Consider the following 11968-nt stretch of genomic DNA (forward strand, 5'->3'; position numbering starts at 1 on the left):
AAACTGGGGTGGGGGGTCTTGCCCTCTAGATCGAAAAACGTTACTTGGACCACCCTAATTCACATGTTACGTGACGATAGTGCATATAAAAGTTCTCACTATTAAAATTAAACGTTCGAAATATCGCAAAAAAAACGATAATAGAATACAAAATTAGAATCTTTCATTCTTATTTCTCATTGTACTTGACATCACTCTAAAAGCTAATATCAAACGAAGAATACTGAAATAATTAAAGTTTTTGTACTCTTCGTACAATATATTTTCTTCTAAATTGTTAGAAAGTGAAATCAGTCTTCGATACTAATTAGTATATTTTTGTTCGTATCCCTGAATAAAAAGAGTGCTTTCTAAAATAGCTTTGGTAATATTTACTCATGGAAAATAAACGTTTATTTTAAACATAAATTCTGATGATTGATTCCTTTTTAAATCAGGCAGGTTCTACACTTGAAATTTCATAATCCCTCCATATTGAAAAGGGGGTTTTTACGCAAAATCTTTTCAATTTTTATCTTCTAATTTTGAAAACATGAAGAAAATATATAATGGAAAACGCCACTTTTTTTATTCTTCCCTATATTTTGGAAAGGTTTCTGCTAATAGAAGAAAGGAATCTTATCAACTCTATGTGAGCTAAACCAGTTTTAGTCTAGGACCATCTTTTTCCCCTAAACATATAATTTTTCAACTTTTTTGTTAACCATATAGATATCACAAAACAGCTAGAAATATTTTTATACAACTTTTTTAGACGTGCAAACTTTTATTTTAAAATTTTTTCATATATGTTGTTGTTCGTGAAGTAAAATTAGAAAATTAAAATTTATGAAAAAAATTGTCTTGAACATTTTCTTTCTTATAAAAGTAAAAATAAACAATAAATTAACAAAAAGAAAATAATTTTGGGGTTGTTGAGAAATTCGGCTTTTAATATTTTCAGAGAGACCGCCTGCATTTTGTTAAATTTTTACATGTTTTTAGGGTTTTCAGAGGATTTCAAAAGATGACAATAAAAGATGCAAAACCCAAGATAAAGTTATAAATATATTAGTTTGGTCAAAAGTTAAGTTTTGAATAATTTTTTGGGATTATTTTTGAAAATCAAAGCACAAAATTCAAATACGCCTTCCTGTTCTTCGCCTTCCTGTTGAAGTGGATCAATGTGATCATTTTCCAAAATTTATTCCTCAATACCTTTGGAAAGCACAGTGTCACAGTTCCTTGTAACCTGATAAAAATATATTGTAGTGTGTATTGCAAAATTATCGATTTTTGGGCTGTATTGCCGATTTTTGCACTCAAATACTTCTTTGAATATACTGACGGTGTACCGAGGGTCAGGTTTTTGGCGATAAGGTTTGGACCCCAAAATCTAAAAAAAGATGATTAATTCTTAAAAAGATTATTTTTTGACAAACTCATATTTGCGTGGTATCAAGGGTTTGTATTTTAACATTAAGGACTGGAGCCCAAAAATCGGTTTTGGTATTTCTAAGGAGCCCAAAAATCAGAGATCTGGTTTACACAGTAAAAGTCTCTTTTCTCAATACTTCGCTAGGAATAAATAAAAACGTTTTACAGAAAAAGTATTAGAACTGACTAAATTTTTCTCTCCTAATACAGATTTTCTTCAGAACAGGAATAGGCTCAAATTATCTTAAATAGATGTAATTCTAGTCTATCTATTCTAGTCTATAGCTGTTTCGATCAAGTGATCGGGGGGAAATTGAACTCTTTCAGTTAATATAATTGTTCTTGTTATTGCTTTACTTCCTACAAATTCAGAAAAATAATGTTAAGCACCTAATATTGAACAATTTTTAAAAACTCGAGGCGTTAAAAATTAAATACAGTTCCTTATTTAAAATTATTATAAATGTATTATATGAAATTGGAAGCCTTCAATATAGAATAATTTGAATTGGAAAACCCAAAAAATTAAATTAAATTTGAAACGTTCATGTAACTCAAGTTTGCAACGTTCATAAACATATGTTCGTATATGAACGTTGAAAACTTCAGTCAATATAACGTATACAATTGAATAAATAAAAATTCAAAGGCCTAAATATTTACATTTTTAAACTCAAACTTAGATAAATGAACAATTTAAACCTTGGGGCCCTGAATGAAATGACACCATGTTATAATGATTTATTACAGGCACTCAGAATTACAGAATTGTATACTGCAAAACAGTCTAATATTGAACACTTGAAACTCAAAGACTCTCAAATTAAAAAAAAAATGGTACAAATTTTGATCCTTTCAATTTCATGCAATGTCAAGTCACCAGGGCAGCGGTGTCAATCGAGGAAGAAAGTTCCAGGTCATTTCCCGGTTAACAAAATTTTTTCACGGTCATTTAAGTTAAAAAAATCGATCTCTTAAACCTAAGAATATTTTAAACTTTACTGCAAAATTAGAACTTTTTAACTTTTATGAATATAACAACTCAAAGACTACTGATTAACAAATATATAAATCCACACTATGATTTTCAATTAAGGTGACAACTGTTTGTAAAATTTGTTTGCCCCGGCTTTCTCCCTGTTATCCCGGTAAAAATTCGTTATTTATTCTTCCGGTTTAGAAAAAAAACTCTCTTTACAAAACCCACAGTTTTTTCATACATGATCAATTGCGGAAGTCGATGATCATCAGTTAAACTTTTCGCAAGAAATCTATTGACTTTGAATTATATAATAAGCAGGATAAAGAAATTTTTGAGACTAAGACAGAAAACGACAGTGATGTGTTTTATTATAATATATAGTAGCAGTAAAAAAATTATCCATTATTAAACCAATGTTTAAATATAATTATTTAAACATTTTTGAACAATAATTGTTAATTTCGAATTGAAAGCATTTAATTTTTTTTCATATATTGAGCGATTTTGAATTGAAAACTTTCATGTTCAAAGTATTTAAAATTATATGACATTTTTAAAAAGGACAACATTTTGAATGGAAGGAAAAGGAATTGAAATTGTACCATTCCTTAATAAAAAGAGATACATTTTAAACAAAATAGTCCAATTTTCAACCAAAGAAATGAATTTTAAATCTGAGAGATGAATTTTCCACTAAAAATATGAATTTTTGACAAAATACAAGAATTTACAACAAAATAATTCCATTTTTACCCAAAGGAATGCATTTTCTGCTAAAATCACGAATCTCTAACAAAAAAATTAGTATTTTACCAAATAGTATATTTTTCCATAAAAAGATGAATTTTTAACAAATATGATTAATATTCTACCAAAAAAGCTGAACTTTTATTAAAATACATTAATATTTAACAAAATATTTCCATCTTAAGCCAAAGGAAGGAATTTTTAACTCAAATAATGAATCTTCAACCAAAAATGAAAAATGAATTTTTATCAAAATACGTGATTTTTCAACAAAATAGTTCCATTTTTATCCAAAGGAATACATTTTCAACTCAAATAATAAATCTTCAACCAGCAAAATTAATTTTCATTAAAATACATGAATTCTCAACAATAATTTATTAAATAAATTGAAAGTTTTAATAATTTAATCATACAAGAGTTTCCTATGATTTTTCTTATTAAAGTAAGGTACTTATAGTGCGAAAGACAATTTCCGTAAAATAAAATTAGCCTCAGGCTATAAGGAAGCACCTTACCTTTTTCTACGAAAGCAATTAGAGCCGGGCACCACCTTTCTCCTCCGATCCATTTCACTAAATATTCTTTATTATGATTAATAATGTGCTGCTTTGTATTTTCTATTTTCACTGATGCTAAAACCAGAATAACTTTCGTATTCGAAGAATATTTCGAACGTGGCTCTGTATATTTGATGCAGAAGCACACCAATTTATAACACGATCGCAAAGAAAAAAGTACGCGAACACGCTGCGGGCCCCGGGACGTGCGATGCTATATGGTATATTACTCGAAATATTAACCGATTTTCATCAACTTTTTTCATTTTCTTAAAATCACATCGGGAAAATGATTCAGATAATTAGAATTGAATTGAGTCATGTCTTTAGGATTTTATTTATTGAAACAGCCTTAAATCTCATGACAATGGAAGGGCCCTCATAGCGGGGGGGGGGGGGCTGCCAAGGTGCTGGGCCCGGGGTGGCTTCACCCGACCGCGGTCGGGCCGCCGATCGTAGGCAATAGTTTGGGAATCGCTGGTATATGCGATCCAAATTGCAATCGTCTCATTGCGGCGACGCCGACCAGCCAGAATTTCAGCGCGCGTGCCTCGTTTATTGCGACTTCATATACAGCCAATGAGAGAGCAGTACTGCATCGCTAATTGGCCGTAAAATACAAATTGACGTTTTATTGGTTGCCAAGTTTTCCAACGTTTTCAAAAATGCATGAAATATTAAATGCATTTATTTCGTTGTGTACATCAATTTTTATGTGTAAAATGATTTCATTAAAAATATAGCTTTAATAATTTACTTTCTTTTTCTGTTGACTAATCTAAAAAGAACTAATGTAAATTAGTCTATTGTATAAAAATTCCGTTCCCGTTGTTTTGGCGGTCATTGAGACCTTTGGTCCCGCCGCTCGTTTGTTTTTATGCAATTGTAGGCTGCAATTTGCTGTGTGAGAGTTGTTTTGGTAAAATAGATAAGGATAAGAAGACGGATTGAAAAATATGTATTTAAACGGATAGATAATACATTTTTCAGAGCGAGGATTGAGAAGGATATGAAGCGATTGGGCCGGATACAATTTCCATCCATCGTAGAGTATGGGAAATGTCTAACCAGCTCGCGGAAAGATAAGGAATCATCGACGGATAGAAAATGGAAGATTACGACGCATATATTTAATGACGAATGGAAAAACATAAAAACGGGTAGATAAGGATAAAAAAGCGAATTGAAAAAGATATATTTAAACGGATAGCTAATACATTTTTCAGCGATAGGATTGAGAAGGATAAAAAATGATTGGCTCGGATATAATTTGCATCCGTCGAAGATGATGAGAAATGTATATGTAGCTCGCGGATAGATAAGGATTTAACGTCGGATAGACAATGCAGTATTAAAACGAAAAAGTGTAGAAATTAATAAAAAACATAAAAACGGATAGATAAGAATAAAAAGGCGAATTGAAAAAGATGAATTCAAACGGATAGCCAACATATTTTTTAGAAAGAGGATTGAAAAGGATAGAGAATGATTAGGTGGATACAATTACTATCCATAGATTATGGCGAATGTTCCAGTAGCTCGAGGATTAATAAGGATTAAACGAGGGATAGAGAATGAAGGATTAAAACGGAAAAGTATGGAAAAGAATGGAAAAACATATAAAATCGGATAGAGATGGATTGCAACGGATGGTTTTCATGGATAAGATAATGATTGATAAGGATAGACGGATACCCTATGAATAAAAACGTACATAGAAGTATAGAAGAAGGATTCAAACGGATATATATGGATAGCTGACGGATTCAAACTTATAACGTTTCCATCCTTTTACTTTCAGCAGGGAGATCTTTTATTTTTGAGACCCATATGGAATTTTTATTTCATTTTCCTTTCTATATCGTGCTTTTTACAAGCAGCGTCAAGAGAATTGATTCCAGGATCACCTTGAGAAATTCGTTTTGCCAATTTCGTGCCTGGTCCACAGTACTGGTATCCACGAATATGTAACTCTACAGGAAGATTATTAATGATTTTATTAAACAGACCTCTGCCACATCTTTCCTCTTTCGAGGATCGCTTACGACTGACTGTAGGTATGTATCAGTGAACGCTTATATCTGTCTTAGAGATGCTTTCAGACTGAACATAAACCTACATAAACCTACATATCCTACATGAACCTACCATTTATAGTTTTTCACTCAGTCACAGTCAAGATGCAGTTTGAAGAATAGCCTATAAAGCTACCTATCGATAATTTTGATTCGTTCGTTCAAAATAAGAAAAAAGAAAAACGGCATGGGAATTTGTTACCAAACAGTGTACGAGCAATAATTTGTGGATCTTCCAACAATGGAAAGACAAATGCTTTGTTGGCTCTATTAATACACCCAAATGGATTGAGATTAGGAAATGTTTATGTTTACTCTAAATCTTTAAATCAACCAAAATACAAATTTTTAGAAAAAGTTCTTTACTCGGTAGCTGGTGTTGAGTACTATCCTTTCAATGAGCATGCTGATGTTGCAATACTAAGTGAACCTAATTGAAATTCAGTGTTTTTATTTGATGATGTAGCCTGTGAAACGCAAGATAATATAAAAGCATTTTTTCAATTAGTATAAGCACAAGGACGTTAACTGTTTCTATTTGAGCCAGAAATATGCTCGTATACCGAAACATCTTATACGTGATAATGTTAATTTGCTTGTGTTGTTTAAACAACATGAGATGAATCTGAAGCATATATGATGGTCATGTGAATAGAGACATGCCTTATTCACAATTTAAAAACGTGTGTTTAGGTTGCTGGTGTGATAAAAATGGATTTTTTGTAATTGATAAGGACAGAAATCTGAATCAAGGTAGATATAGAAAAAGTTTGACTATTTCGTTAATCTGGAAAAGCAAGAAATATGTATGCAATGATTACATAGAGACAGCAAAAACATATTTTGCATAAAATGCAAACAGTTGATGAGACATTAATGATACCTTTAAGCCCATCATTACACCACTTAAAATAATAGTTCATGGTTTTGAAACTGTTAAAAGAATTGATCCAATCGGAAATGAAGTCCAGAATAAAATGAAATGAAGAGTGAATCTGAAGAATAATATCAGCAAGAGTTTCAAACTGAAGATAAAGAGCAAAATGATCAAAATGATGATGCAACTTCATTCTTGTCAGCATACGATTTTGAGGCTTCAGGGGATTGAGAAACATCAGTTCCCTTTTTATCAAATAATATAGCAATTGATAAGCTTTAAAAGTTGGAAGAGGGAAGGAGAGATATAGACAATGTTCATGGCATACGAAAATGATCAAAAGACAGACTAACGACTGGAGTTCTTCGATAAGTTTCAATAAAAATCTTATTAATATAGGTACTTTAAGTTATCCAAAGACTGTAAGTCTGCTTGAACTTTTGTTTAAAAAGATACCAAATAGTACTGTCATAAATAATGAAGACCTTGAAAATTATAAAAGTATTGCAATTTCAACAAATTTTCATCGAAAACATTATAGAGTTGATTGGGATTTTCGTGATAAGAAATCTTTCAAATATACAAATTTTATTTTTTTTTAAAACTAATTCCCCTTTCGCCTTTGAAAACTAACAATAAATAAATTGATAAGCGTTCTTCATTGGGTAAAGGGTTCATTCCAAAATAAATTGTAGGCACAGAGGCTAATAAATTGACTACATTTATTGGGATGATCCAAATGAATTGGTTGATATACGTATTACGTTTATAGTTAGCATCTCAAGCAGATGGAAATCCAAGTCACACAATTGAAATTATGTCAATTATTGCAGAATTACGAGAGGCTGTAATTATTTAATCAATGTTTCAGCAAAAAATTCAGACTTTGCATGATATCATAGCTTCCTTGCGAACTGAAGTTGTTAACAACATGATGGTTGAATCTCTAGAAACTTCCACAAATAAAAGTTGACATAATTTAAAATTGGATGTGGATTAAACTCAAGAACTGGTGCATCGAAATTCAGAGCTCATTTCTCAGTTGGATTCCAAGCTGAACACATTAAAAAATGGATAACGAACAGCTGCAACTGGTGAAGGAGCTACATAGGCCTGCTAGAAGAAACTGCCAACGTCGACACTTTGATATCCGTAACATCGATGAGACTTAGCAAGCAGATCTTGTAGAAATATAATATCATACAAAAGAAAACAAAGGATACAAGTACATTTCAGCTGTAATTGACATATTTCATCATTTTCTTGGGCTATTCCCGCTAAATCCAAGAAGGGTAAAGATGTAGCCGCAGCGATGGAATTTACACTTGCTAAAGGACGCGTACTAAAAATTTACATGTTGATAGAGATAAAGAATTTTACAACTGGCATTTTGAAAATCTCATAAAGCGACATAAGATCAATTTGTACTCGACATTTAGGTATTTGAAAGCATCAATTTGCAAATCATCTTACAATGATACTAGACATCAGACTATTCAAATGAAACCAAACAATGTTACTAAACAAAATGAGAAAAAATTGTTGTTCAATGTATATAGAAATTAAAGTATAAAAGAAGCAGTTGGAAAAGCGAAATTTAAAGTTGGTGACAAAGTACATGTAAGTAAATTTAAGCACGTTTTTGAGAAAGGCTACACACCGAATTGGACAACTGAAATATTTACGATAAGTCATGTTAAGAATACCGAACCTGTGTCGTATATGCCTAAAGATTATCAGGGTAAAGCTATTGCAGGTAGTTTTATGATCAAGAACTGATTAGAGTTAGAAATCCAGACATGTATCGTATGGAAAAAGTAATGAAATAACGTGGAAATAAGCTGTTTTTAAAATGGTTAGGTTTTAACGACTCTCACAATAATTGGATATATAAGGCTAGTTTAAAAGTATCTTTTTATTAATATTAAGGGTAAAAAAAATAAAGTTGATTAGTTTCAAAAATATCTTTTTACTTACACATCTAGCTTCCCCTAATCTAGTAAATAAAACAGAAAGGTACATTTAGCTTAAATTGTATTTTTATTTAGATTTTATTACTAATAACATGCATGAAATTTTACTTAAAGTATTTACATTTTATTTTCAATTGCCTATATTAATAAAAAAATTTGTGTCTTAGTTAAATTTTCATAATTTAAAAAAGAAGACAATGAAGTGACTATAGAAGAGTACAATCGTTTGGGCGAGGAAATTAAACATCTTAAGACTTTCAAATTTACAATGGGCAACGGTGTTACAGTGAAGGTTGAATTTTTAGTGCCAAGAACCCTTTCCGATGGAAAAATTGTGAACGAAATTGTAGGAAACAAAGCTACTAAAAGATGCCCAATATAGCTGGTGACATCCCACAATTTCAACAATAAAAAAGCAGACTTCACACCAAAGGAAGGATCACTATCCCATGGCTTAAATCTTTTACACTGCGAAATTAAAATTTTTGACCATCTGCTTCATATTGCGTATAAAAAAGAAGTGAAAATATGGGATAAACATAAAAGGTAGCCAAAGCTCTAGATATTAATGAGCAGTTAGTTTGCAACCTCGCTACCATCACAAAGATTTATAGAAGTACCTTAGAGATTGAAGTAGATGAGCTTAAAAATTGTAGAATTTTGACTTACAAATTCCACTATCTAAGATATCCATGGGCTGGCATAAACCCTACTCTCATAACTTTTTAGAACATGGTCCTGATATTGTGAGGCAGTTTCCCATGCCTATTGCGTTTTATGCGGAAGATGCTTTTGAAAGTGTGCGCGCAATTAACAAAGAGACAGTTCGGGAACATTCCAGAAGAAGCAATAGAGAAAACACTATCCTGGACACTTTCAACAGGACAGTATACCTGTCTTACCCGATCATATCAATGGTTTATTTGGATAGAAGGCTGGACATGAATAAGAAAAGACCAATTCCTAAGGGAGATTAAACGCTTTTCGGTGTCAGGGTAAGATAAAAAATATTTAATAATAATTATCATAATGAATATAATTATCTAACTAAAAAAATTTCATTTTTAGACAGAGGACTGAGCCTGAAGATAGCATTAATGAAGATTGATGGAAGAATAATCGTTAAAATAAGAAAGAGTGTTGTGTCAAAACAAAATTTTCATTATAAACGTTTAATAAACATGACTTAATTATCAATAGAAAATTACAAAGTTATAAGAAATTATTTTCTAAATTACATTTTTATAGTAATAAGGACTTGCAAACGCTTCCTATATCCATATACCCTAGAGCAGACGTGGATCCAGAGAGGGGGGCACAGCGGCTTGCCCCCTCCCCCCAGCTCAACTCTAGACTCGAAATTTTCAAATAAGATAATTAAAGTTTATTATATATAATACTGAGAAGAGAATTTCCTCCTTAAATACGGTTATAGAGAAAACATCAGTTGTTCGCGAGCTAGAAAAGTTTATTGGAAAAAAAGACGTAATGAAATGAAACTTTTTTAACGACAAACACATTGAAGGACGCGTCACTTAAATGAAGAATACAAAACACTTTTTTTAATATTAAAAAATTGCTCTAAAATCAAGCTAGTATATTAAATAATTTAAAATCTGATACATTGGTAAAATCTGATACACAATTATTATTTTGAACTTGTCTACCGAAACGACGAGACAAGTTCTTCATTTAACGTTCGGACGACGACTAACACTTCCTTGCGGAAGGTACACAAAGTTTTCACTCATTGAAAGCATATGACTCAACGATAGAGGAATAAGGATAAGAGAAGAAATCGATTACACTTTTAAATTATAATTCCATTAAAATGTAAACATGTAAACTTGAAGTGGAAAAGGTAAAGTTGGTGTTAAATGAGCGAAATTAAAATAAAAGAATGTAGTTAATAAAATATAACAGTCAATTTCGAACATTCCGCCCGCTTTGTTGGGACAAAATTAGAAAAAAAATTTCACACATATCATTTAGAAAACAAATACTTCATAAGGTCAATAAACAAAAATTAACATTTTCAAGAAGGAAACCGATTACAACCGTCATAAAAGTACAAGACAGAAATAAATAAGTTTAAACATTCCGATAACACAACTGAAAATAAATTATACGACATCTCAAAGACGAGATTTCAATATTGTCTTTCACCTTTGGTAAAAGACACAATTTTACTATAGGGCGTTTAAACAAACCACTCGCAGTGCGAAGAGACACAACGCGCACAAGACCATCAGAACCGGGATGAAGCTCAACGACACGCCCTAAATGTCACTTTGTTGGTGGTGAATTTTCATCACGGATAAAAGCGAGATCACCAACTTCAAGTGATGGATAAGGAGTCCTCCACTTCGAGCGAGGTTGAAGATCTTTCAGGTAGTCCGAGAACCAACGTTGCCAGAAATGCTGCCGCATTTGTTGCAACAATTGCCATCGAGATAAGCGATTTGAGGTAATTTTAATGTAACTTGGCCCAGGGATACTGTTGAGAGATTCTCCAATCAAAAAATGACCTAGAGTAAGAGCTGTTAGATCATCGGGATCATCGGACATAGACTGAAGAGATTTTGAATTTAAACAGGCCTCTACTTGAACCAGAAATGTGCTCATTTCTTCGTATGTGAGCATAGTATCTCCGATGACTCGCCGAATGTGGTGTTTTGCTGACTTCACTGTCGCTTCCCAAATTCCTCCAAAGTGCGGCGCACCTGGTGGATTGAATCGCCACTCTGTGCCATGCAAAGCGAGACGCGAAGCTAAAAGGGTTGACTCTTTTGAAGCTTCTAAAAACATTGCTCTAAGCTTGACATCTGCTCCAACGAAGTTTGTACTGTATAGCCGTATAATCCGAGACGGCTTATAAGTGGACAGTTCGAGTAGAGCAGCAAATGAAGACTGCGATATAGCCGTTGTATGATCGATAACCACGACCCTTAGTTGCTCGCAAGTAAACGGGGCCAGCATAATCGACGCCAGTATGTAGAAATGGTCGACTTGGTGTAGAGCGAATTGCTGGAAGGTCTGCCATTAATTGTTGAGGCTTTACGGATCGATGTCGTAGGCATGGTAAACATCGATGAATGAAGGCCCTCACAACTGATCGACCACGTAGAATCCAGTAGGTTTGTCTCAAGGTTCCAAGAGTTAGCTGGACATCACTATGAAGACAACGTCGATGATGATGATCAATAAGAAGAGTCGTCAGAGTTGATTAAGAGCTGATAATGAGAGGATGTTTCTCATCAGGATCTAAGGCTGAATTCTTCAACCTACCTCCTACACGAAGCAGTTGTTGAGAATCTAAGTAAGGTGTTAAACGACCT

General features: G+C 32.5%; 1 protein-coding gene across 1 annotated transcript; it reads right to left on the reverse strand.

Annotated features, from left to right (window-relative positions):
- Positions 1 to 10916: 10916 nt before the first annotated feature.
- Positions 10917 to 11438, reverse strand: LOC117178719. Its single transcript, XM_033370148.1, has one exon. The coding sequence runs from the start codon at positions 11436 to 11438 to the stop codon at positions 10917 to 10919; it is 522 nt and encodes a 173-aa protein (XP_033226039.1).
- Positions 11439 to 11968: the final 530 nt, after the last annotated feature.

The sequence above is a fragment of the Belonocnema kinseyi genome, chromosome 8 (assembly GCF_010883055.1).
Source record: "Belonocnema kinseyi isolate 2016_QV_RU_SX_M_011 chromosome 8, B_treatae_v1, whole genome shotgun sequence".
Lineage (NCBI taxonomy): Eukaryota > Metazoa > Arthropoda > Insecta > Hymenoptera > Cynipidae > Belonocnema > Belonocnema kinseyi.

Bases quoted from the DNA above. Each gene is read 5' to 3' on its own strand.
- LOC117178719 (XM_033370148.1), bottom strand. From the start codon at position 11,438: ATGTTTTTAGAAGCTTCAAAAGAGTCAACCCTTTTAGCTTCGCGTCTC.